This window comes from Anser brachyrhynchus (genome assembly GCF_964034855.1).
Source record: "Anser brachyrhynchus genome assembly, chromosome: 3".
Taxonomy (NCBI): Eukaryota; Metazoa; Chordata; class Aves; order Anseriformes; family Anatidae; genus Anser; species Anser brachyrhynchus.
This window is the reverse complement of record NC_137696.1, coordinates 1,091,560-1,119,397: the sequence shown is the minus strand read 5'-3', so window position 1 is coordinate 1,119,397 and position 27,838 is coordinate 1,091,560. Positions and strand designations below refer to the sequence as shown.

The 27,838-nt window shown below is 40.5% G+C and overlaps 1 protein-coding gene across 7 annotated transcripts; it reads left to right on the top strand.

Annotated features, from left to right (window-relative positions):
- The first annotated feature begins 40 nt into the window (after positions 1–40).
- On the top strand, positions 41–27,729 carry LOC308192683 (uncharacterized protein). Of its 7 annotated transcripts, none has more exons than XR_013948989.1 (5): positions 41–1,247; positions 17,501–17,615; positions 20,429–20,586; positions 24,883–25,050; positions 26,120–27,729. XR_013948989.1 is itself a non-coding variant. In XM_080586535.1 (3 exons), exons 1-3 carry the CDS (start codon positions 355–357, stop codon positions 24,978–24,980), a joined length of 525 nt encoding a protein of 174 aa, XP_080442661.1. In that variant the 5' UTR covers positions 41–354; the 3' UTR covers positions 24,981–25,708. The 7 variants fall into 7 exon arrangements, 2 of the variants coding, with proteins under 2 accessions (XP_080442661.1, XP_080442662.1); XR_013948990.1 differs by having other exon boundaries at positions 20,420–20,586; XR_013948991.1 differs by lacking the exon at positions 41–1,247 and adding an exon at positions 1,270–4,188 and having other exon boundaries at positions 20,470–20,586.
- Positions 27,730–27,838: the final 109 nt, after the last annotated feature.

Here is a 27,838-nt window from a genome sequence, read left to right as displayed (position 1 = left end):
CGCCGCCCTCCCCCCGGTTGCCGTGGCGGCGGCCGCCCGGCAGGGGGAGCCGGCCCGTCATGGCGGCCGGCGCTGTCCCCGCCCTGCCTTCGCCATCCCCACGGCGACCCTCAGGGGTGCCCGAGTGGTTTGGGCCGTTCAAACGCGTTGTGTCCTTCCAGTGTTCTCAAATAATAAAGGATATCCCTGCTTTGCCTCTGGTGGCCCCCAGATTCCCCCTACCACCACCGTCACCCACTAAACCACGTCCCCAAGCACCACGTCCAGCCTTTCCTTGAACACCCCCAGGGACGGTGACACCACCACCTCCCTGGGCAACCCGTCCCAATGCCTGACTGCTCCTTCTGAGGAGAAATGTCTCCTCATCTCCAGCCTAACACTCAAGAAATCAGCAGCAGGCCCAAGCTTGCTCTGGTGAGGCCGCACCTCGAGTACTGTGCTCAGTTTGGGGCCCCTCACTACAAGAAGGACATCGAGGCCCTGCAGCATGTCCAGAGCAGGGCTACGAAGCTGGTGAAGGGCCTGGAACACAAGTGCTGTGAGGAGCGGCTGAGGGCGCTGGGGTTGTTTAGTCTGGAGAAGAGGAGGCTTGGGGGAGACCTTATTGCTCTCTACAACTGCCTGAAAGGACGGTGTGGGGAGCTGGGGGTCGACCTCTTATCACAGGTAACTTGTGATAGGACTAGAGGGAATGGCCTCAAGTTGCGCCAGGGGAGGTTCAGGTTGGAAATGAGGAGACATTTCTCCTCAGAAAGAGCAGTCAGGCACTGGGACAGGCTGCCCAAGGCGGTGGTGGAGTCACCGTCCCTGGGGATGTTCAAGGAAAGACTGGACATGGTGCTTAGGGACATGGTTTAGTGGGTGACATTAGTAGTAGGGGGATGGTTGGACCAGATGATCCTGAAGGTCTTTTCCAACCTTAATGATTCTATGATCCTCTGAACAGCAGCATGCTATAATTAGACACAGAGACAACAAAAGCACATGCTTTTTCTGTATACTTGCACATCCAAGTCACACACGAATAATAGTTCTGATTTTTTGGCATGCTTCGAAATGTAAAAAAACCAGCAGAATGTGTGCCTTTTTATCATGCTTTAATTGCATTCAGACATTGAAAGTGATGCGAAGGCAAGGCACCGCCTCATCGGGCAAGGAGGCAATCCAAATGAACGTGGGCTGATCCTGCATGATGCAGCTATCATGGAAGAACTTGGGTCGTTCTGGAGCCCAGCAGCTGCACCTGGGTATGTCTTGCACTCTGGTATAGATAAGCTTAGCCTTAATATTTTCCATTTTCACTGCATGATGTTCTCATATTTTTTAAAGTCAAGGTTTAATGTTGTGGGCTGGAGTCAAATACATTAAGCAATTGCTTTAAAATCCTGTTCTTTGTCCAGAAAAAGTAGTTAATCCGTATCTCTGAAGTCACTCAGCTTATTGAACCCAGCAAAGAGGGCTTGGGTGTGGAAGTTGCCTGTGCACAGCTGTTAGACTTGCTGTGTAGTTTTGGACACATCGCTTAACCGGCCCAAGTCTCAGTTTCAATAAGCTGGACATGTACCGTGCCATATCATTCTAATGGCCATGAGTAAAGCACCTGAGCTCTGGGAATGAGAGATGTTTCAATTTGGATTTTAATCACTTGTTGGTTTGTCAGAATGCTTCTGCAATGCTTCCTGTTCAGCAACGGCAAAGCGTACTCTGCTTGGAGGTAAACTAGAGTTTAATTTGGGAGACTCGAAGAAAAAGGATGAACAAACAATGCATTTGCTAACTTGTCTGAGATCACTAGATCTCTGTAAGTATGTTTATGAGTTTAATTTCGTTAATTAATATGCATCCCCCATAACTTTTACTATGTGAGACTTTTCTTGACAGGGATTTAGACTATTAGTTAAATAAAAGCCTGCATTACAAGGGGTTAGTTTAAGAACCACAGTCAGAAATCGCAGTGTAATTAAAGTCACTCAAGAAATAGTGACATTGAAGTCTGCCAATCACTGCAAAATATATGGTTAATTTGCTGCTTCTAGCATAACATATAAGATTACGCATCAAAAGGATGCAAGTTCTGCACCAGAAATAGGCCTGTTAAGGAGGAACTCGTGTATTTCACAGCATGGTCATTAACTAACGCTGTTCTTGCTACCAACTCTTACTGGCAGCTGCTGGATAGCCTTAAAAGGTTTTGGTGTTTTGTTAAAGGTCATGTACAATGCAGGAGAGGAAATATAACGTGGTTTGAACGGAAATCTATTTAAAAACTTACTTCACCCAGTTTAGTTGAACGGAGTTGTTACTTAATGTTCAAAAGAAAAAAGAAAACACAGAGTCTGTAAGGAAGAAAGTAGCAGAGTGTGTCAGCACCTAGTTAGTAGCGGGGAGAGAAGCTGTACTGTGGTCTGTACTTGTCAGTGTCAGTTGCTGCAAGCAGGGTGATGGAGAATGTCTTCTCCATGCCAGTGGATGCCAGTGCATCAGTGGGGCACAAGATCCATTGTCTGCATGAGTGGCGCTGAGGAACACAACACCCCAGAGATTCCTCACAGCGTTAGTACTTGTGAAGTGCTTGCACTGTGCTAATAGTACAATGTATTTGCAAATAAATCGTAGTAACAGAGATTTAATTTAACTATATCCAAATCTAGTACAGGGATTGGTATTTCTTTTGTGAGTCATGCAAGGAAGTCTTGAAGGGGGAAGCTGAAAAATCAGTGAATTGATGGGTGTAAATATGGGGCACTATATATATTTGAATTGTCCTCCTTGTGTATATATTGCACATTTTCCATACTGCGTATATTCTAGTTAGTGAAACTTGCTTAGGAGATTGCAAAGAAACAAAGAAAAGAAAATAATATATATTTTTTTTTCCATTCTCAGTGTAAATTTTAAATGTATTTCATGACTTTGTTTTCTTGCAGTAACTGGTAAAGTAACCTTTGCATAACATTGTGTAAATGAAAAACTTCTCTTCCAATGAGCTAGTGCCCACTAGCTGTTCTTGTAAAGCCGTGGAGAGACCTACCCACCATTTCCTGCTGGGAGATGGTGCAGTTACTTGCTGTGAGTTTTGCAAGAGAGCAAGGCTTTGTGATAAAAGATAATAAAAGTATAATGACTAAGAAGAGTGCTGAAGCTTTTGAGATAAAGTACTACATCTATCTCGTACTGAGTTGAATGGATTTTTATGAACCTGCCAATTTAGTAATCTGTGTCTATCTGAATGTGCAGGCATAGAGAAACTGCACAAACAGAGGCAGGAAATGCTCACAACAGAAAGGGAAAAAGGGCTTTGGGGACACTCAGAGCTCTGGTCGGTATAGCAGGGAAGGGAGGGTCTGGGAGGAACAGAAAACATCTCCTTCATGTCTGATCAGCCTGAGAAGAGTTCTCCATTAAACGAAGTGGCAGCCTGGAGCGTATGAAAGCAGAGGAAATGGTGTGTTCCTAGTCCCACTTTCACTTCTAACCGAGCCGGCTCAGTGGAGGTGTACAGGAGGTGCCGATGCCAGCTCTGTGCAGGCTGGGGAACCCGAGGCACTTTCCTGTGTATTTGAGGCCGGTTCCAGTGCTGTTGTGGCAGAGCAGGGGAAAGGCACTCCACCTGAGTGTTGGGATTAATCCTTTTCTCTTCATTAATTGGTTTTGTTTCCTACTGAGGCGTTTTATCTTTGCATCAGAATTATTTCATTGCTCTATCAAAATTAAAAAATGAGATTCCAAGAAAGCATCTCTTAGAATTGACTAAACACTGAGTATTATTTGTTGGATTTATGATCTAGTGGAGACAGTAACTGAGAAATATTCAGGAAGTCAGAATGCTTCCTAAATCTGTTACGGGTTAAAGGGCAGGTTAGCCCTCAACACACACACATACAACATTGTTTGAATACCTCATTAGCATTAAGGCACCCTGCCTTTTACCAAATCTTGAATATCTAACTTTCCTGGTTATCAAAACCGAGCTTGCTCAGGTATCCTGTGCAGGATACTTTTCCTGCTCAGAAAAGACAGCTCAGGTGTCAGGCCGTGTAAAAGGAGAGTGCTCAGCAGGCCTGGGTTTGTGTGCAGGACAAAAGGGACCGGATTCTCCTCCCTGTTGGCAACACCCATTCTGAGTCATGCATGCTGGAAACAGTGGCACAGTTGCAGAATGTCTTCATCTGGATCATATGATCCTGTGTAGGTAACACAGGGGTTGTTAAGTGGGGTTTTGGACGTTGAATTAAAATATGTTTATCTTGAGCACAGGTTTTTATTGGTGGGGATTTTTCAATAATATTTCTTCCCAATATAGAGAAAACATTTTGCCTCTTTAGTATCACAGAATTACAGAGTATGAACTATTAGTTTTGTTGATTCATTTCCAGATAAACATAAGAACACATTATAAAAGTCATGTTTTTGTTTCTTTTTAAATTCAGTTTAATTCGATTCCATGTAGTATCTCTAGCCTGTTTGGCATCTGCCATTCACATTTTTTAAAAGACAACTACAGACAAAGTTATATCAATCAGGCATTGCAAATCATAATGAATTTTGATCATGCTATATGAGGTGATGCTTTGTCACAAAGGCCCAGATCCCTGTAAGGCATATACTTCCATGCATTTCACTGAAAACTAGGGGCCACAGATAGCTTTATTGCAGAGAAAATCTGTTTTTTTTTTTCAGCTATGGCTTCTTTTTGAAGCACTTTAATTTCTCATGGCCTAAACTGAAGCACTGAAATGTGTGGATGGGGTGTCCTGGACATCGAACGCCTCAGTCATGGCAAGCCTCTGGATGCTCTGGGCTCTACTCTCCATCACCCTAAATGTTCTGCAGTAGTTTTGGCATGTGCAGCAGATGCAAAGTGTTAATGAAATTGAATTCTCCTCTATGTCCTTGGTAACATTTTATGGACACGTTGCAGAGCATCCAGATAACAAACAGTGGACATTCAGATATTTGGGAATCTGATTTGCAAAGATTTTGAGTTCTTTTCATACCAGCTGAAGCCAACGAAACCACCTTCCGAGAACTGGGTACCAGATATTAAAGTCTAGCAGGCAAAGCTGGCTTATCCAAAATTAAATGCCACCTCTGAAAATGTAATTTTAAGTGATTATCACATAAGGGATGTCCAAGACAGAGCCCAGACCAGAACCTGTATCATCTGATGCGACCACAGTGCTGACTTTTGAATACTTAATCAAAAATTAAAGGAGTTTTCAAAACTTATCCAAAGCATATGCAGAGTCATGTTTTGACATAATTTTGTGATGATAGATTTCTGATTACTGAAGACTATTTACAGCTCAAATTTTCAAAAAAGAGATTTCAAATCAATTCATTCCACGTTGCTGTGGAGTTCATCCTCATAACAGTAAAGGTTACTTTTAACAAGTAACAGGTAACCTTTTGAATTGCTTTTTTACCATTTTTCTATTTTTTTAATTCAGTGTTTATAGAATACTTTTACACAGATATATGCTTGGTCCCATTAAAAACACGCCAATGCAATGCTGCTGTTTAGAAGGAAAATATTGCCACATGCTATTGGTTTTTAAGAGTAGCCCTTATTATATTCTTTTTAAAAGCAATACTTAGAAAAGAAAAAAGTTTCAGAGAACATGACATGTGAGGTAGCAGTACTTCATGGGTTTTATTTAATTGGACTGTGTTTGCTTGCACTAATGACTTCAGGAACAAATTGAGTCGCTGGTAATCAAGCTAGCCTCCATTTGTGTACATATACATGTGAAAATAAGGATATGAAATTTGCAGTCAGAAGTTATTGTCAGCAAACCCATTGCTGGGTTTGATCTGTAGATGCTAGATTGATCTGTAATGTACTCAACAGCTCGTGTATATTTTTTCTGTAGAGATGACATCCTGCAGTGTTGCACAGGTATAAGCGATTCAAGAACCAGCGTGGATTTTAGGACATACGCAGGACTCTGTGGAGTCTAGCTCCACATGAGAGTGATGGCAAGGGAAAGGAAAGGTAGCATTGAAGTGCGTTAAATTAATCTGTTATTTCAATTAATTTCAGGAAAAAAAAGAAAAAAGAAAAAAAAAAGACATTCCGTACATAGTGTGAATTAGAAATTGGCAATTTGCAGTGACTGAAGCAAGATGAGGTATGACCAGAAACTTCAGAGCTGACTATACCACGGAAGTAGGACGTGAGGGCAGACTGCCAGGTGCTTGGTAAATAGGCCACGTGTGAGAATATTGGAGAGATTAAATCCTGACTCCTGTGTCGCTTGGAAGCAGCATACAAGAGGTTAGGAGATGGAAACATCTGTATGCTGGCTTCCTGGTCTGTGGGATGCAGGAAAGCCTACTGTGCTACTGTGCTGCAGGGTCTTTCAAGCTCCCCTTCCTCACAGTGCTTGTTCTGCTGTCCTTGGAGAGCTTTACACAATGGTTTGAAGACCAGGCAGGTCTGACCAAACGAGAGACATTTTATAATGAAATGCAGCCTCCTTCATTAAGTAGCTTTTCCAGAAGGTGTAAGAATTGCCATGCGATATTGCTATGTGGTTTGAATTGCACTTTTCACTTGTTTTCAAAAGACTTAGCGTATTAAAACGCTTTTGTTTTTAACAAAGACCAAACTGATTTTAAAAAATAGGATGGATTTCTCAGAAATGCTGGACATTTGCAAAGTTGATTGATTTATATGCAGTGCAGATGCTCAGCAGATTCACTTTTTTTACCATACTCCATTTAGTGGTAAGAACTTTATTATATGTAAGCAACCCAAGACCTATTTCAAAAATAGTGGGGTTTCTGTTTGTCTGTCTGTTTGTTTTGCTCGTTTGTTTTCTGCTTACTGCCATGGCATAAGGGAACTAATTTGTTCAGTGTTGAGGTGGGAACTAGTGAGTCGTGTCCTTGAAATTCCTCACTGCAGGCTTCTGGAAGCTACCTTGGTTGGATGAAAGCTCAAACTTACTAAGATTGAGAATGAAAATGCAGAAATAGCTAAAATAAGTGGATGCTCCACTAGCTTAAAATAAGGGAAACCTCTCTTCTGTTCATACACTGAAAAATATCTGAAACTTTCAATGACCAATTTTGCAGAGATTATTTGCCCTACATTTCAAATGAAATAAGGCAAAATAGATGGGAAAGGAAAGGAAATAAAGGCATTTATTTTTTGTAAATTTCAGGTGAAAATTGAATGTAGCCAAAACTTTTGTCTGAAAATTGTTCTGCTTCCTTACAAGGAGAATATCAAGGTTTCAGGCTAGAAACTAACACCGTCACGCACATTTCCTTTGATTCCAGTAGCCAGGCTCATGAAAAGAAAGTCTCAGACTGTGAGTTTTTAGCCTAATTGATTAGAAGCAAAGAACCATCAGACATCTGAAGTGTGCAAAGCATAAGTCTGTCCTATAATTTCTTAATTTCAGGGTTTTTCATGCCACTTGAATGTGAGGTTAGGATTAATCATTGGGAAAAAATGCAACCTTTCTGTCTTTAATCTTTCTTCCTTTAATCAGCAGTTTGTAAGCACTGTAACATGTTTCAGATGTCAGTAATTCATTTTTATCTGCCAGTTGTTGAACGTGTATCATAAAATGGAGAGGTCCATTTTTTGAAACACAGCGTAGTGAAACACAGCGTGGTGCTGCCTGAGGAGGAAATCATCTCCTTTTTGGATTTTCATTAGATCTAATAGCTATGGATATCCGTGGAAGTGTAACGGTTTGTAAGTTATATTGCCAACATATTGCACAGCTGCTCTACTTCCTGTAGCTCATGTAAATCTTTGTGACTGATTGTTTTTGAAGAAACATCCTTTCTTTCTAGAATTAGCCTTACAAACAACGGAGTTGTAGGAGAAGCTCCTTGATCAGGTTACTGATTTGCCAGTGAGTGACTAGGGATTTAAGACAGGAGGTGGCAGCCTTGAGTAGCATCTCACTGCTCTGTCTGCTGAGTTAAGCTCAGATCTGAACTGTAATAGGAGGTAGGCACAAATAAATCGGGATCTGGGTCCTTTTTCTTAAACGTCGCAATGACAAGCTGCTTAGATATTGAAGACAGCAACAACTAGCTTTGTGCTTTGTGTCTGGTGATTAAAAATGTGGCTAAGTTATTATATGGCTGTAATTTCGGAGTTGTATGAGTTTTCTCAGATTTTTTTTTTTTATATTTGTATCAATATCTGCAGAGGGAAAAACTAACACAGAGGAGAAGCAGAATTGAATCTATCCTATTTTCCTCTGGGTTTGTTTCTTCTTACTTGCAAAATCATGTTGCAACATAAAATACTGTCTCATCTATGATTTTATTTCAAAATAGATGTATCTAATTCTGGTGCTCCTGTAGGTATCCTGGAACGTTGGGTGTTTCTCCATTGCTCCTTGGTGGCCAGAAGCAGATAGTAAGACACTTCTGTCTCTCTCATGAGCTACCACAAAGTAATGGCAAATGAGCCTACTTTTATTAAAAAATGTCACTGACTGAAGTTTTCTAATCCACAAGACAGTGCAAAACCTTGCAATTACCCTGTCTCAGCAGAGTGGGGAACTGGATGACATCATTGTTTTTTCCCTGTGAATGAAAAAGCTTAGCTGGAAAAAGACAGAAAAAGATCAAGTGAATCACAGTAGCTACATGCAACATCCCATTTTTAATCTTTGAATAATCTTGAAGAGGCCCACTCACTGGGATGATCAAAACGTAGCCAAGAGAGTTCTGCAACATTGCTTTTTTTCCACTGGGTATTAACAGTAGGATTTTTTACTTGTAAATTTTACGGTAAAATTTGTGCACCTCTTGATTGATTTTTTCCCCAGAGTCCCACATTTTAAAAATATGTATTTTTGACAAAATATCAGTTTATAGGTTTTTTTTCATTCTGATGCACATGAAATGTCTTCCTCCAAAAATTTACATGTAGCAAAAGTTACACTCAAAATCCTTCGGATAGGATCAGTTGCGACTCTGTTCTACGTAGAAGGTATACGTTTGTGTAAGCCTTGATCCATGACAGAACTACAGAACTCATTTCCTAAGCTTGTTTTTTGCCACAGCCTATAGACAAAAACTCTTTTTATTATTATTTTTTATATTATTTTTTATTTTATTTCCCCTGTGGCTGGAATCCTTCAGTTAGACTGTGGATGCACAAATTCGTCTGCTCCCCACAGAGACAGTAGTCTACCTGGATGGATGTAAATGCAAGACTGGGTTTTCTGTGATACTCCAGTCCTGTTAGACATAGCAGACATTGTCGTGAAACCTTTTGTTTAATCTTTTCATTAAACAAACATTTTGGTAAGTTTGCATAAGCAGTCGCCTAGCCATGGCTTCCACACAGCCTTTTAATAACTAGCAGGGTGTGGTGATTAAATTTCCTCAGAGGCTTTTCTTCCATCTGACTACCAAAGAGTAATTTATTCCTCAGTTAACATCATTTGCTTGCGTTGCTTCTTCAGCCTCCTTCATCTGTAGGAGATGGATCAGTGAGTTAATAGCTGGTTTTTTTTTAGTGCAAAAGTGAGGGGGGGGTGTGATTCGTTCATTTATTCCCTAAAGAAATAAGGATTATGCGATCATACTCTGCCTATCCCAACACTCAGCACTAATAACACGGAACCCCCTTGGCCATTTCACTTTAATATGAAGGACAGAGGACTCCAGTCTTGCAGCACATGGAACTGATAAATTTTATGAAAACAGGTAGCTGCGAGGAGGGAAGAGATCCTGCTACTAACTTCAAGAGAAAGAAAGTTTGTAGTGTGAGCTCATTTCTTACTTGCCAACTGAAAATTTATTCAGGCTCTCCTCTGAGGCAGAGATCTCCAAGAGGCTGGTGTTCACTACTGCGCCCATTGCTCAATTCAGTATTGCTCACATTGTTCGCATTGCTCACCATATATTCATCTAGGGATAGTTCTCACTTCGGTGGCTGCTAGTGGAGACAAGGCACAAGCAGGTCTTAAACAGTATTTGTGCTTTGGTTTTGTGGAGTTCTGCAGTGGGATGACAGCTGCCACAATGTGAACATGTGGCTTCCCTTTGTAGTGAATACAAGGCCGTCCTGTGCCTCTTGTATCTCGATGGGGTACCTGCACGTGGGTGTCGTGGTGCTGTTTTAGATAACTCGGTCGCTAAACATTCCTGTGTCCTTCTGGAGGTGCAATGCAACGTACTCGATGCTTAGGAGGTATGAAACGCACAGAATTTTGGAGTGTCTGTAACAGAAAATGGTATTTGTTCATTTCGAATATAAACGCTCAGTTTCAGATAGCAAAATGATTTATTTGGGGTCAAGATGAGTACCCATCGTTGTGTGTGCATGTGTTTATTTTTTAAATGAGGCCACTGAAATCATGAAAGAAAGTGCAAAATTTGCTTCACACAGTTGAGCAGTACTGGTCTTACAGCAGTCTTAGCTGGAGGGCTGAGTCGAACAGCTGTTCTGGGTATGTCTTTAAACTAAACTTTTTAATTTTTACTCCTTCACAGTCATGTTTTGGGGACTGGAGAGTATGCCAAAATTTTGCTCTATGAAAAAGTGCAATAAACTTGAACCTTATAATGTCTGTGGTGCAAGAGAAATATAGTTTCCTTTTAAATTTCTTTTTAGACTGCTAAGGACTTCATTTCTGTTTCTTGGTTTTCACAAGACAAAAGCAACTGCAGCCTTGGCTAGTCTAGAACACGGGCAGAAGTTTGCTCCAGATCCAGATGCGCAGAGGAAGGAGATTTTCCATCCACAGCTCCATGGGTCCTTCTAGCTGTTACAGACTGACCAGTCACACAGCAGGTTCTGTGAGTCCTCTCTAATTCATATTAAGCACAGTTAGGTAGATTGTATTAAGCAGTTTAAAATCCTAGTCTGAGATACGGCAGGTAGCTTTGCGTCACCTGAATTAGCAGTACCCCCATAAACTCTTCTGTTAGCACATTTGAAGAGTGGCGGGGAACTTCTGTGGTTGTTAAACCTATCCACTGGCATTGCAAGATGTAGAAGAAATCACCTGTACGTGGCCTGAAGCCCTGTTGATAACGCACAGGCACATGGCATCACGGGCATGATTTCTGCCTGCACAAAAGAGAAATTAATACAGTTTGGGAGCTTGAATATCCAAACTTAATGAACACAGAGAAAAAGACTGAGTTGTATACATATATAAACCAATGTCAGTGAGCAGGATCACATTTTAAATAAGGCCACTTAAGCAAATGGTTTCTACACTGAGAAAAATCATAGGTGAATGGAAGTGGTGTATTTAAAGAACTACACAATGGTTTGGGGCACCAAGGAGATCTACTCTGAGTATGGAAAGAAGTCCTCACTAAATATACACTGGAGATTTAAAGAGGAAGGGATAGCTGGAATATAAGGGATAATCTTGGACTGTGAATGGCACGAGCAGATATTTAGGGAACCCTAACTCTCTGTGTGGTAGGAAAGTTTAAGAGAAATGAGCAAGTACTTCCACGAGCAATGGAATCAATGAAGCCTGATTTCCGATAGGTTTGTGTCCCATACTGGATTCTGCTACATCTAGTCAGAGGCAAGATCTGATCCATGGTTTCCCCCTGGCCTGGATGCTCTTTGTGTCTGTCCTAGATGGATTGTCTTGTGTCTGCTAAGAATGGGGCTTTTACTGCGTTCTTTCCCATGGCTGGAGGTGATGTTTGTATCTCTTCTTCCTAGTTGGCTGCTTATTTCTGCTAAACTTGCAACAAATTTGTATCTTGAAGTCTGTGTTACGCTTTCAAATTTATTTGAAAAGCAGGCACTGGATTCAAAAGCTATTTGAAGAGGAAGTGAAGACAGCAGAATTGGTGCTCGCACAAAATGATGATATAAGCCTTTTTTCCTTAGGAAATCGGAACAGTTACAGAAGGCACTTCCCTAGATATGGTGGCTTCCAGCACTGGCAAGGTCATCGCACATTGAGGGGTTCTTGTTGGCACAGAGAGCATAGACATGGAAGCAGCACTGAAGCCTGTTTTCACTTTGTGGCCCTTGAAGTTGTTTCACAGGGAGCTGGCATACAAGTTTATAGCGTTGTACTCTTGTGGTGGGTTTGTTGGAGTTTTTTTCTTTCTTTTGTTGTTGTTGTTGTTGTTGTTTTGTTTTGTTTTTTAAACTTGATTATTACTAGGTGAAAATATTCATAGTTCAAATTCCAGATTTGCTCAAAATCTATGTATAGATTAATTTTTTGTTAGGCTGGCATTACTGATATGATTTATTTTCCTTAACCTGTTAGTCATTCCAATACATATTTTCTTTTCTATGAGAGAGTTGCAGGTATGTGTGGGAAAACAAAATCCAGTAACAGGTGCATAAAACAATCTACCTAAACATGCATCTAGATCAATTTTAATAGGCACATTTTGTGAACTAGAGCAATTTTCTGTAGTTCTTATCAGCATCTTTATCAATTCTTCATTCCAGTAGGTCAAAACTCCATTGTTTTGCTGATGTTTTTGTTAACTTGAAAAATAACCCTCCTTTGACTATTTCAGACCCCGTAGCTGAAATATGTGGCAGAGGTAGGCTATTCTTTTGTCTTAGGAAAAAAAAAGAAATGCTTCAATGGAACAAGAAAGGAGAAACTGTCAGAAGAGTTGTACAAAACAGCTCTGTCTCTGAAAATTTCATTTAGCTCCTGCCATGGGTTTGGATAATCTAGTTCATATTTTCAAAAACAGTTAAAAATTTACTGTATACAGTAATAAATACCTCGTATCAGAATTAGTAAAATAAAATGTAGACTTTGTGTAGATTACATCATTGTAGGTAAAAGATACACATGCTTTGCACAAAGCAAACTGCTCTATCTAGATGCTTATCCAAGTACAAGTTTTCCCACCAAATACAAAACATCTGTTGATGTAACTAGAAGAGGAGACTCTCTGTAGATATTGGCAATAACAAGACTTCTTTGCCTCTATGAAATAGTCTGTACGATCCTCCCAGCTACTAGGGCTTGTAATAGAATAGCCATTTCAGTTAAACAAACTGTGAGATTATGCTTCCAGAAAGTGGTAATGCCTCTACAACAGCAATACATAGACTAGACCTTAGTACGTTTGCTAGAGTGGTCTAACGACACAGTTCTTATCCAAGGATAAATTTGTTTTAAATCTGAGAAAGTTAATGTCTATTAACTGCTTTTATGTAATTTCTTACATTACTCTGTGAAATGGTAGATTCCCATAGTCAGTTCCTGCCTTCCAATCATTCCTTTTTCAATCCTAATAAGCAGTCGGCTTGCAAGGCACGAGCCCTTCTATCAACAGTTGCAGTTCATAATATTGAACAATGCTGAAGCAGATAGATTGGGATTCCCCTCTTTAAGGAACTGAGGGCATTGCAAAACCCCCCAAATGACTCCTTTACGACACTGACACAGATGGCATGACTGGTGTGCTCAGCTGACTCCTGTCCGAGTAGTGCAGGGGTGGTTGTAAACAAGCAGTACCTTGACTGGTCAGATCTGTGCTTGCATAAGCTTAGCCAACATCTGAATTAACTCCTGGTATAAAAAAGGTAGCGGTGTTGTTTTTTTTTTTAGGCTCATTAGACCATTTTCCTGCACTGAATGTAAGGTTTGTCAGCAGAATAGAACTGAACCTTGGATACCATCTGTGAGTTTTTTGGGTATGTACGGTAAAAAAAAAAGAGTTGTCTTCCAAAGAACTCCTTTTAGTTAAAATTGTCAATAGCAAATCCCTAAATTTGACCCGAGAGTTGCTTAGAAGAAAGAAAACTGTTCTCTTTCATTCCTTTACAGTGTATGAAAAAGGCCTGGCAGGTTATTTCTTAAGTGAGAGGAGGAAGTCTTGGCCTCTACTTCTGCTGCTCCAGAACAAAAATATTCAGCTGATACCTATGGCTAGCTGCTACACCAAGAGCTGAAAAAGGTAGAATTACTGAATCTTAAAAAAAAAAAAAATAAATAGTAATAATCCTTATTCCCAAGTATTAATTCATTAATGAGGGTTCATATTTTTTAATGCAAAAGATAAAAAGCATTATTCATTATTCAAAAGCTCAACTGTCATGTTACGATGTTTTAATTCCACTACTTTCTAACTGTAGTATTCTTTCAGTAAGGACCAGAGCTCCTTATATGTAAAAACAAGTTTGGGAAGAAAAGAAAATATAGTTTGAGGCCTCCATGAGATATTACGAGGGTTAAATGCCCTCTTTCTGTTTGTAGTAACACTTTATATACTGTGTGAAGGAGAAAGAACACACAAAAGATTTAAGTAATTACCCTATATTCAAAATACATTCAAATTGGTGTAGGAATAAGGCTAGTAGGAAAAAAATGATGCATCTTTCAAAAATACTAAAGAATATTGTCAGCTTAAAAAGTAGGTGTTGTTCAAGAGTATTTCACTGATTTCACTGGTGCATATCTAAGAAAATCTGAAAGCTATAGCTCATGAGCAGGACAATTTTTCATTCCATTTATTTTTCTTTCCTTCTCCCCATACTTTTTTCTCCTTGAAGCTGTCAAAGCCTTGCATGTTGGGAATTTTACTCCCTGGTCTCATGCCCTGAAATATGACCTCATCATTCCAGACCAGTCTGTGGCAGTCATTTAGCAGTACCTCTGCAAAATACGGGGATATTGAAAAAGCTATCAAAAAGCATGCAGCTTACTTTCTAGAACCCAGGTTAAAAATTTAGTGCCAATGCAAGACACGTCTGCTTTTCTCTGGTGAAAATGAGAAGACTGAATTACTGAGACAATAAAGATGGAGTCCCATGATGGTGTTGTACACAGCTTTTCTTTTCCTTTTGAAGAGAGCTCAGAAGTAATTGACAAAATAAAATGAATCACACCCTAAATTTCTGGCATTTTGTCTCAGCAAATGGTCAATAGTCAATAAGGAGCAGCAGGCATTCGAGAAAATGATTTGTTCCATTTATCTTAGACACCCATATCGGGATAGAGGAACTTGTCCCTTAGAAGGAGGAAGGGATACTTGTCTTGTACGTGCAGCTATCGTCGCTTGGCTTTTAAATGAATTCTACTCTAACTAGCCCATCTGACCTGTTTTCTGGTACTGGAAACAAATTAAAATACGATCAGTATTTGCAAATGCAAAGCTCTGCAAAAATAGAATGAATTCTTCTATATTTCACCCTACTTCACGGAGAGGAAGAGAAGATTTTTTTTTTTAATCTACCCACTAAGAACGAAGTGCGGATTTGTCTCTATGGTTCTTGGAAACTGCCTTTGCTCTGCTATTTCCTGTTATTTTCTCAAGCTGTGTATTTCAGATGTGAATGGGAACCTACTCAAAGACTGTGTTTGTAGCAGTATGATACGATGCCTTGGACAGATGTAGATGGGTGTTACTTGCCAGTGAAAAGGCAATGGAAAGTGAAAGCATGGCAGAAAGTTTTCTCATTTTAGTTCTGAGGATTTGATCCTCCCTGTCTATGCACTACAGTAAACACCCATAGCCCTCACCAATGCTGACCTTGCTTGGCATGTTCAGCAGAAGCTGCCTCCTAAATCTCATTCCCTGGTAAGACCTTCAGCACTTTGCGTGAGTGTTGCTCGTTTCATCCTCAGACACACTTTACACTGCCACACGGTGAGACAGCAAGTGCTTGCTTCTGTAGCGTTGGCAGTAGCACCGAGCAACTCCTCTCACAGCGCTTTGCTGCAGTCTGACACTGGGAAGTTGTCTGCAGGCCAGACAGTGCTGCAGGACAAGCAGGCACTTCTGAACAAAATTTCTGGCTGTGTCAACAGATGATTAAATTTAAAGACTAGGCATCGCCACTGTTCATTTGAATGATTGTGGTGCTTCAGCGCATGCTAGTGTTTGGTGACATATGTAATTTATAGGAATTTGTTTGTATGTCTTGGGAGGGGGAAATATATCATTGCAGTGATCCGACACCTCATCTATGTTGGTGGCCTTATTTCAAATCTTTTTGCATGCCAAATGGAATAAGGTGCTTTCAGAATCTGTAAATGACCTGGCAGGAACCGAATGATTGTCCTTAAAACCATTTGTACTTTCTGTTTTGTGACCTTGGCAGATCAGCGATTGGGAAAGTTGTTCACATGCCATCTGCACCTGCTAGTTTTGCAATGCAGCAAGAGGTCATTTCCTTTCCAAACATGACTGGCTTCTGATACCAGTGGGAAATTGGCAGCTCTTATATGAAAGCAGTAGATTCCAGTTTCTTCTTTTGGCTTTTCACTGAGATAGGAAAGGAGTTGTTATTGTTATGGCCCCATGTGCTCTGTGTCAGAGCTCTCTTCCCCACATAACGGCTTTTTCAGTCACTCAGAAACAGTTTGTCAATAGTATATGGCATCATATCTTGTATTGTATAATATCATATTGCCCTGAGATATTTTTTTCCCAGTATCACGGCCTTAATTCTAAACAGAGCTGCACAACCTACAGCAAAAATATTTGCCTTTTATTTAGTCTCATGGCCTTTCTTTCTCTTTTCTGTGACAGAAGAGGAGAGTGCAGAATAAAGTTGCTATCTAGACCTCCATGTGGTAGGGCTTAAGAAACAACATAGCAGGATCAAACTGTGCTTTTCTCCTTATTTCTTTGCCATATCAAAAAGATGAGATAAAGGGGTGTTTGTTGTTCTTCTAATTCTCTTCCCCAGAGAGGATGGAAGCTGTTGCAACTTCTTTATAAGATGTCCTTAATATCCGTGGGTAGGGAATCACAGCACACATTGCCTCATGTCCAGCCTGAAGCATCACCTTTGCAGAGAGAGGAGCGTAACGGAGCTGTGCTGCTGGGCAGAGAGTGAAAGGAGATGGTGGATTTTGTTCTCACTCTTAACAGCATAAAACAGCTGCATTGGCTTTATATGTGCTTCAAAGATTTGCTTTCTCTGAAAGTTAGGGCAAATTGGTGCATACAACGTGTGTCTTTACACATTCATGGTCTTTTTCTTCCTGTCAGCTATTAGAGATGGTGATAGGATCATGTGTTTTTGTCCACGTTTTCTTGTAGCCTTGTTAATGAAACAGGTAATCCTATTTGTCTTAAAATCAAGGCAAATATCTCTCGTGGTCTGTCCATCTGTTCCAGACACTAACAGCATGCTCATCACCATGGTATTGGAACAGTCTGGTACACAAATAGCAATCAGCAGTTATTAACATAATATTATTACTTGGTCCATAAAGCTAATATTGGCAGAGATACTAGACATCACACACTGTGAGCTAGTTTCTCAGCAGATGTACTTTGTTCTGCCAGAATACGATAATATTATGTATAAAAATCAGTAAAAGGATGTATTTTTTAAATTATTTCTTGAAAACAGCATAAATTGCCAGTATAATATAAATCAAAAGTTTCTCTTTACGTCAAGTAATTATCAGTCCCATTGCTATCTTGAAGAACAGTATTCTTCACAAAACAAAGTTTTGTTGTTTTTTTCTTATTGTTGTTTTTTACATGTATTAGCTAACATCAAACCACTGAAAGTTCCTTTCTTCTCTTCTCTGTCCTCCAGTCATTGATGCAGACTGATACGGAAGTGACTCTTCACATGCAGAAGGTCATTTATCTCAAACCTGAACTGCACAAGCTAAGGTCTATTCAGGACGAGATCTTCCTGCCAGGAAACGGTAAGTCGCACTACTTCTGCACATGCTGCAGAGCTTCGATACTTTTTGAAAGGAGTAAAACTTGCTTTCTGCTTTGCTGGCCTGTGGAAGGAACGTGGACATTTCAGACCAACTTTTTCAGGACTCATGTTCTAAGGGAAGCGGACTGCAGTTCCCCAAAATATTCTGACCACCCTGTAAAATTTGGAGGTTCCCTACCTGTCCTTACACCCCTCCATGCATCTCATTTTCACACACTCAAGAAGTCCAGCTTCAAGTGTCTCCTTTTCATTTGGTCCCTCTTCCTATGATATAATGTAAAGATTTGTTTCAGAGTTGAACAGCCACACTTTTTTAATCTCTGGTATTTAAACTGCTGGTTAAAATGAGTCGTTTCCTCTCAGGTGTCATATTTGTGCAGATCTGGTTCAAGGAATAGCTCATATATATATATATGATTTTCCTTTCCTTTCTTAATCAGAATATATTCCAGGGAGACCTATTTTGCAAGCTTGTCTACTGAGACTTCTGCACAGAATCAAAATGGAGCCTTTTCAGATTGTAGCTTTGCAGTTGCGGTGTTAAAAGTATGAAGCAAAAGTGAAACTGGGCCATCATATTTGCTAGTTTTCATATACAACTACTTTTCCGTGCTTTAGATAGCAAATTCCTGCTAAACTAACATTTCTGTAAGCACTAAAGTGTCCAAACGTGCTGCTGTAATGAAAGGGAACATCTTTATCTGAGCTGGTTGTGATTATGTCAGACACAAACAGGTTGTGGCAGTAGTTCCTCTTTCACTGAACATGAAACTTCAGCAGTCACGATAGTGGTTCAGTCTCCATTTTCATATTAATAGCACTTTTATTTTTTTAATGTTAACATAAAAAATTACACTTGTAAAGCAAACTAATTAAAAATGTAAATGGAACATTAATAGTGCTGTTGCCAAGCAGGCTGTATATGTGTGTAACCTTGCTAAAATGGATGGAAAGACCAGGAGGAATCTTGTTATAAAAACAGAGGATCATTCCCTACAGCTCAGTTCTGCCTTCAGCACTTAGCTGTTGGCTCCACTGTGGGAAGGAGTATAAAGTACTGGGTGACTTTCATACATGTCTAGATACAGTGCAGGGCAAAGTGCAATATTTTTTATCCTGTCATTCCCTTTTATCAGTCTCAGTTATTAAGCAAGTGGTGCAAATTAAGATCAACCTTGACTTTAACATTTAATAGGGATTTCTCATTAGACAAACTACATACATGTGTCCCACTACACTTCTTGCAGGGTCTGTGTCTCATGGATGCCTGCCAGGCTGTCCATTCAAGATAGAGTCCAGCGAGTAGGGAAAGAAATATGTTTGGCATGACTGCAATGAACTTAAAAATAAATGAATAAATAAAGTTGGAACTTTCTTGGATCACTCTCTTCTGTCTTGCTATTGTAGGCCAATATCTCGGTTCTCTGCTGTCGATTGCTTTGAAGCAATGTTATTGAGAAGAATGAGTCACTTTTGTCTCCGTTTAATGCAGTTATCAGGACTGAAAAGCCATAGCTGGACAAAATGCCTTCTCCGCAGTTCACTTTGTGTAGCTCTTTTTATCACGTACAGTGACTGCCCACCAAAAGGAAATCAAGATGCATCACTTCCCGTTTTTTTTTTTTATAAACAGGATCTCTTAACAAGTGTTGTTGTATCCATGAACAGAAAGTAGTTACAAAGGTCTAGCTTTATCTGCTCCCCTGATTGCAACGGATATTGCAATATTACCTAATGCCACCGTGGAGTTCTCACTTGGTCTCTTAATTTTAGATAGGCTGCATCCTCCTCAACAATCTTTTACGTTTATGACTTGAAGCATAATATGTAACCACTAAAATAGGGTGGAACATTATTTTGCACAATTTTGAATGGCTACTCAAAGTAGGAGCTGGGGGAGAATGATGGCCTCGTAGTTTTGTAGAAGTTGGTGCCTCCCCAAATGGCTGCTCTGAGTTGAGGTCATTCAATTTGACAAATGTTGCTTTAGTACACGGGCACACTCTAGAAAAGATCAGGTGGAATGCTTTGAATGGAGGCTGGGGTCTCTGATAATGGTAATTACATGCCGGAAACTGCAATAGTGCCCTGCTCTTTCTGAACCATACTACTAGAATTAAAAGCAGCTGAAAATCGTCTCAGCGGAAGCTATTACCCTTGTTCCCTCATGTGCTGTATTTCTTCCGTGAGGATCTCCAGTGGATACCAGGCAGGGAAGCAAGTGTAGTTGTCCTGATTTTTTATTCTTCAGCTGCTATCTCAGATAATAAGCCTGTGTGGCTTTCTGACCCACCCCACTTGGTGATGCTCTTGATTTAGATATGATTTTGCTACGTGTTCTGAGCCATGTATTTTAGCAGATTTTGTATTTGAGCATAAAACCCCAGCCATGCAATGAATATTACATGGGACAGTATTGTGTTAGATAACAGCTGAATCCGAATAATGTCATGTATTCAAAATGTGACCTTTTTTTTCTACAGTACAAAAAGAATCTCATTACTTAATGAACATAGGCAATACTTGCAGTGTGTAGGGATTGATTGTGTTTAACTGTGAACTACTTGATCTTTAAATGGCTTTTTGTTGTTTTTTTCTTAAGCTAAAAGGAAGAAATAATTTCAGTACTTGATCTTGAATAACATTCTTTCAAATTATTTTTCAGCACAGTAGCCAGTGAAATGTAATTTTTTTTTATTTTTTATTTTTTAATTCCTTAGCAGTGAATTTATAGCTCCTGAAATTATATATCTGTTCTGTCTCCTTTTGTTTGCTTCTAGGGAGAAACCGAAGCTGCTTCATCAGTGCCATTTCCATACTGTGTTTGATCTCAGGAAAAGGTCTGCATTGATGAATTAGTGCAACAACACTACCAGCCGTAAAAGAATACATCTAATGAGAAAATCCAACGGTGACTTCTAGGCTGGATTGGTCATCCCTCACCCACAGTGGTAAGGAGTCTTTTGAGATCTGGGGGAAACTTTTTGGTATACATGGAAATCAGTCTTATTATTTAAGCATCTAAATATAGAATTTGGAATTTAGCATTATGTGCTATATGAGAAAAAAAAAAAGTATAATTAATTTCCACTGTGGACATTTTAGTACCGAATTATATTTTAATTTTGGTAATGTGTCTTGTATCTCAAAGCCTTTGCTTTCACGGTTTGTTTTTTTAAAGTTTGTCGGACATTACACAATGTCATTTTGAATCCAACAAAGCACCCTTCGATCATGCTGAGTGGTTCCAGTGAATACCAATTGCAGAATTAGCCTGCTAGTAATTAAATGTTGCTGTCTCTTAGCTTGAAAATGAAACACCTCTATTGAATTTAATTCTTTATTTAGTTTGTGTGTCTAAATAGTATGGATAGGTGCACCAGGTCAGTGTAGACAGCATTCAATCTGAAAGAAAGAAAGAAAGGAAAAGGAAAGAGGGAAGAAGAGAGCATGACAGAGAAAGAAAGAGAAGGAAGAAAGAATCCACCCAATCATTAAAACATTAAACTGCAGTGGAAAATTTTCATGCTTAGCTGAACCCTGAGTGTAATTTCCTAATTTTGCCTATGTTCTATCCAGATAAAGGGTTCATGTCTATATTAATTTTCACTTACAGGTACTGTATTTGAAAATCAAATGACTATTCACAATTTGCAAGTGATAAATTGTGTAAAATAGAATGCATTACCTATTTGTTGAAGCCTACAGGTGAGGGTGTACTTATTTCAATAAAGCAGAATCTAGGTTCATTACCTTTTGTGGACTAAAGAACCTGTTGAGTGCTCGCTTCCCATCTTGGCCTTACTACAGTGCTAAGCTTTACTGCTTGAATTCAATCATTAATGTCTTAAGCAGAATTAAGCCTCTATTATTATTTTTTTTTTCAACCACTTTTTCCAAAAAAGAGTATTTTACAGTTTAGACAGCACTTTGCTTCTTCAAAGACTTTATTAAACTGATCTATGCCATCCTCCTCACAGGACTCTAGTAGGGTACCCTTGAATGATCCAAATGAAAAGAATTGTTAGATTCTGTCTAAAATAATAAGGATGATACCTAATCCTGAACTGACATCTGAAAGATTTGATATAAAGGTTAGCAATTACAAATCTGTAAGCTAGCCTCAATTAGCGTTGTCTGTGCTGCTTCAGGATGAAGATGAAGGCATTTGACTGTTAACAGACACAAAGCCTGAGCTTTCTCTCTCGGGTTTTTGTTACATTTAAGGACTCATGCTGAATAACAATAACAAAAGATGAATCCCATCTGGTTTTCTGTTGATTGTTAGTTTAATTCAGTGTATGACTACTCAAAGTTTAGTCTGCCAGCCAAGGAAGGTATGCAGTTATCAACATTACTGATAGGATAAACCAATTATGTAAGCTTATTTTCAAAGTCTCTCCAAATCCCATAATACATAACAAAGCAAAACTCTTGAGGTGAAACGCACCTGTTTACAGAAAGGTTCAGCATGAAATAGAGGTGTCATTTAGAGCTTTGGGTAGACTAAATGACCTTGTTGACTGATTCTTTGCCTCCAGTTCTCTCTTCCCTATTGCCATTTTTAGGCATGAAATAGAGCAGGAAACTTAAAAGGAAGTATGAACAAGAAAAACACAGAGTTGTAAGAAAGATTTTTGTGTATAGAAGGCTCTGGGGGCCCAGGCACCGACAAGATCAGAATGTGCTGCGTTTGGGGGGTCTAGTTATTGCTGTACCTTTGAACTTTCACAGTATTTCCCAAACTGTATGTCCAACCATTGACATGGCAGGGGTACAAATTAATTCTGTGTGGGAGGATTAATACTGTGGGGAGAGAAAAGTGCCTGTGGGACTTGGCAGAAGTTGCTTTCCTTTCCTCACGAAGATATGCATTTGTTCCTGGGTAGTGTGGGAGGTGGCTCCTCCTTTCTCCCTGCATTTGAAGCCACCGTGATAACAGATGATTGCAGGAGACAATCAACTATGCAACTGCAGACCCAAATGTCATTGTGGAGGTCTGAGATTTTTTCTCGCAACACACAACTAAGCTGTGCGTGCACATGTAAGCAGCTTCACAAGGTCCCTGACAAATGCCCCAAACCAAGTTAAATGGAGCTCACTTGGGGTGTGAGAACAAAATGTGAAGGGGTAAGAAAAAAGAAAAAGCACGAACAATAGGAAATCTTTAAAAAATTAAGAGGTCAGAAGGGAAAATAATGGCATTAAAGGCTGATATTGAAGAAAAGGTGTGAGGCAGTAGAAGATGAAAGAAAGTACAGCCAATGATGTGATTTGTCACTGTTCATTCAAACTGTATCCCTTTGCCCACTTCTGGATGCCATATGCATATGTAAGAAAATACCACCTTTTTAGCCTAAAAGGACTCTCCAGAACCCTCTCCTCCAGAACCCTGGCATCAAAACACAATAAAACAACCTTCGGTTTTAAGTCATTGACGGTTTTAAATAACATCTGTGCCCAGAAGAGAGATGCCAGCCCAGCTGGATGAATACATGCCAGAGCATTTAGATGATAACTGGTATGATGAATCAAACTCTTAAGCAAACAAATACCCAGGTACGAGAGCAGAGCGACCAAATTCCAGGGTGCACTACCCTGCTATCTCCGCTGGGTTGCAAAATGCATGACTCAGAGGTAGGAGATAGCCCTTGGCAGTATCTGCGAAGAGTACTATGATCCCCACTTAAGCAAACCAGTGGGTTCTTACTTCCTGATATTTCTGGGCCCTTTTCAAGTGCGCTTTGTAGCAGTACTCTGTCCCAGTGTTTATGTGGCAGTCAACCAAAGTCTGCATCAGTAAGAAAGGGTTCACTACTAGAAGGAAATAGCTTAAGCTCGCTTGAGCTCTCTCTTCTTTATCTCCGGTGGCACTGAAGATTATAATTAAAAAGATACCCAGGATATAACCAATGAAGTAACATGTACTGAACTCACCAGCAACCTTAACTGAAAGCCTGAGCTGCTTAATTTATCCTTGGAATCATTTTACCACTGAGCTTTTTTAGGTTTCTTGTGGGTGCTGTCATAAATGGCCTACGGGAACAGGGGAATTGCCACTTCTGGAAGGCTTTAAGAATATTGCTATTGGGATTTAAATAGATACAACTGAAGCAGAGGAAACAATGAGATTGTCTCTTGGTGTCTCTTCCAATGTTACTTTTTTCTCTGATTTTAGCAGATGCATTCAATTACTGCCCTGAGCTTGCAGTGTTCAACTGCTTCCACTAGGCTTGTGCAACAAAAGGTCTAACTACCAAACCCCCTGCTTCCTCCGTGGCACCTCATGCAATACAGAATGCGGTCTTGTCAGTTTTGCAGCAGGTTGGGAAATCAAGATCTGAACTGTGTCGACACTGCAAACTAAAGTAAAAAGTAAAGAAAGGTATCAGAGTTAATAGTTTTTCAGCTTAGTTTCCTCTGCTGCTCAAAATTATCTTCTACTTCAAATCTGAGTTACAGTTACCTCGAGAACTCCCATGTGCTCACCACAGCACTGAAGCAAAACTGGGCCTGGGTTCTGAAGAAAAGAGCCAGAACAAGGTGCTAGATTTCCTTTTGTAAGTTTCCCAACAGAGATTTACCTGGCCAGAGTTAGATGGCTGCTCTTCAAGGAGAATGCCCTTCCCATCCCACCAAATGCTCTTGACACTTCACCCTGCTTGTACCTACTTGTTTCCGCCTGCGACTGGAACCAATGTGAAACCTCAGGATCTGGTCTCCTTGCTGTAAGATGAAAAGGCACAGGCTGTATGAGGCAAAAATAAGAGGTAGAGATGGACATCAGGTGATTCCTGCTGATTTTCAGACCTGTAAGTTCTATTACACCATCTAGTTACCCGCCTCCTGTAAGAAGCAATGCGCAATAGTGGACTAGCACTTTTAAATGGTTCCAGAATACCATTTCCCTCCCCAGTTCTGTTTTTCTGACATCAGACTGTACCTGAGTGTTGGTTCATTGGTTCTGTCCCTCACAGTGGCACCCAAAGGTCCCTTTCCAAAGGGCAACTTACTTCTCCCTTGCCCTTCGCTTCCTAAATCAAGAATTAATAAAGAAGAGAAGAATGTGCCAACACCATTTTAGATGTGCTGCCAGCACATCTGAAATGGGCTGGTTGTATTGTCAGAAAAAACATCGATAGCTGAAAAGCACTGCAGAGAGATTAAATACATGGGAGGATTGTAAGCAATACAAGAGAGACACGCTGCTATTGATAAGTCAAAAACACTGTTTGTTTGTTCCCCAGCACTCTCAGTATTGAAAGAGTCATTTGCAACGTCTCAGCTTGCTGTTGTGTATTCCTGGTACCTGACCTTCTCAGTCTGGCTGTTGTGCATCTGCTAGCCTGTGACCTTCCCACTGCATGGATCAGATATTGAGAAGGCAGGGGAGAAGGAAGAGCAGAGGAAGGCAGGTAGGGAAATAAATAACTGAATCATTTGTTTTGTTTTGTTGTTTGTTTGTTTATTTTTGGTTTTGCTTGGTTTCATTTTTTTTCTTATTTTATGCATAGTCTAGGGAAAAGGACGCTGCCAGAGGCCAAATGATATCTGAATGCCACTGTACTAACATGACACCTTTATGGGGAGGCAATACCTGAGTCAGAGGCATGATTCCCCTTACCAATGGTTCAAGAACTGTTACACAGGGCAGAGAAAAACTTTTTCAGGGTAAAAACTGTTTAAAAACTGGTAGAGAGCAGACCTGAAACCATCCCTTGCCCTGTGAGCGTGTGGCATGATTAAATAGCTTTAAAAAAATATTGACCATTTTGTATGAAATAAGGGCAGAAGAGGAAGGCAGAGTGAATCCTATGTAGCTCCCCACTTCCTGCAGGCTGCAGTCTGTAGGGGCAATACCCTTATGGTCCCACCAACAGTACTGGAGTGGTCATGTGGGTTCCATACTACAACAAAAAACGTGCTCAGAAGTGGATTATGCAGCTGTAGCATTCTTTCTCCATCATTTGTGCTGGTTTCCCTCGTTCCTCTACCCCCTTAAACCTGCCTGTGGCCATCGCCACTTGCTCTCTCCCTCCCTTCCACTCCCTGAGCCATGCCCTGTCCCCTTCTACCCCCATTTCCCCAAGCATCCTCTGGCAGTGACTGCCACAAGCATCTTTTGTGGCCTCAGAAGGAGAGAGATAGGAAATGGCAGGTCTCAGCTTGCCACCTGAGCAGGGACAACAGCAGGGATCAGCAGAGTTCAGCCTCAAAAACAGGAGTTAGTGGGTCAGAATAGTGCCCTGGGGTGCAGAGAACCAGGGAAGGCGATTATAGTTCAAGGTAATCTGCACTCATGGCTTTTCCTAGGCTGCTCCAGTAGAGCAGTAGAGCCAAAGCCAAAGGAAATTCTGCAGCTGATTTCCCTAACAGGATAAAATCAGCTGCTATTGGCACAGGCAGAATGCAGCCCTGGAGGTATATGAATAATGTTTCCCCAACTGGCATCTGAAATCGCTGCTTGCGTTATGCTCCTTCTAGTGAGAGACAAGCAAGGCATCTCGGACCGTCCAGTGGTTTGCGGTGTTCAGGACAAACCATGAATGCCTACTTAAGCAAGGAGGAGGAACAGGACACAACGTGATACACTGACAGTAAAATTATCACTCTGATCCCAGCGAGAAACCAGGCAGGGGTCCTGAGCCTGTTCATCTGGTTAAACAGGTACACGTGCAGAAACTGACAGCAACAGATGACCTCAGCCTACAACATGGGCAGTGGAAGGTCATCCCTGCACCTCCCTGCAGAGCTGACGGAGACCCACCTTTTGTGCTGCCCCCATGAGAGCTTACACCCAGCCTGGAAGTGACAGGTTACCATGCCTGCCATGCCGCTGCTTCAGTCGCACAGATAAAATATGCTCTTCTCAGACACGGAAGCTATTACTTCTCTGCGATGAAACAGCATCCCACACTCTTATTAACCTGTGACCTACTTCAGAAGCAAATTTAATTTGCAGCTTTCATAGTTAGCTAGCGCTAGCATTGGTTTGTTCCTGTGCCTGCTCTGAGTTCGCTGGATCTGTACAGTCCCAAGTATGGCTGAGCCCTATTTACTGTGGCCTATAAGCATTATTCCTCAGAAAAAGAAAAAAAAAAAGGAAAAAAAAAAGAAAAAAAAGAAAAAAAAAAGAATAAGGTATTGGGGTGGTTGAAGCTTTTTGTTTCATTGGAGAAAAGTCAAGGCACAAATGTTAAAAATGTCCCTGCAAAAATGACTTCTGTATCAGCAGAGAGTGATGTTCTGTCTGCTAAATGAAGTTTGTCATCTGGGATATTCCTACAGATCTGGTCACCTTACACAGAGCATCTCAAGAACCACACTGTATGGGAGAGAAAAGAGAGTTTCAAAGGATTCACTGGATTTCTGATGGCAAGCATCACACAAAAAAGGGTATGGTTTCACAAATACACCAAGGAATAGGGAAAGGGAAGTAAGAGTCTTCAGTGACGGCCACCACAAAAGCAGCACATACAGTAATTTATGTGGTAGATTTACACGTAGATCATTACCTAACAAGCAACACAAAAAGCAAAGGACAACCATTTTTTTAACCAATGTTTAATATTTTAATTTATAGTTCACACAGTATGTTGACTTCTTTTAAGGAAATGAATGTAACCACTAAAAACACGAAGATATGTGGAGCGCGAGTAGCTTTTCACTGTCTTATTGTGGGGGAAAAAAAAGGATAAGACTATGCAATTTCAGTTCCTCTGGGGATTCAGCTCTGTCGCTGCCCAATTGCAAGACTCCTGTTCACATCGGTTATTTTGGTAACCCCTTGTACTTGCATGGCTGGTGACTTGCAGCTTGGTGGAAGTCAGTTTGTGAACAGATTAATATCTGGATTGCTGCAGTAACACTTTTCAGCTTGCCACGTGAAGATGACATAAGCACTACACACACTTCTTTGCCTGCCTAGGATGTTTCGGTGACGTGGTAGTCTTCTTGCGGACTGTTTCTCCCATCCTTTGAGCCGGCTGGAAGATAAACTTTGGTCAATATGTTACACTATGCCCTTTGTAATGAAATAACATCAGATAATATGTGTTTAGTGGGGATTTAAATTCCTGAGCTGATTACCAGGAGCTGTTAAGACGTGTAAGGTTTAGCAGTCCCCTGTGTACGATTCTAGAACGACGACGTACAGTATTTCAGTGACGTGCTCCTTCTGATGGCGTTTGAAAGGGCAGGACT

Coding starts and splice junctions, on each gene's coding strand:
- LOC308192683 (XM_080586535.1), top strand. CDS start 355: ATGTCTCCTCATCTCCAGCCTAACACTCAAGAAATCAGCAGCAGGCCC. Junction 667..17,500: donor GGGTCGACCTCTTATCACAG/GTAACTTGTGAT, acceptor TCTGTCCTCCAG/TCATTGATGCAGACTGATAC. Junction 17,616..24,882: donor GATCTTCCTGCCAGGAAACG/GTAAGTCGCACT, acceptor TTTGTTCCCCAG/CACTCTCAGTATTGAAAGAG.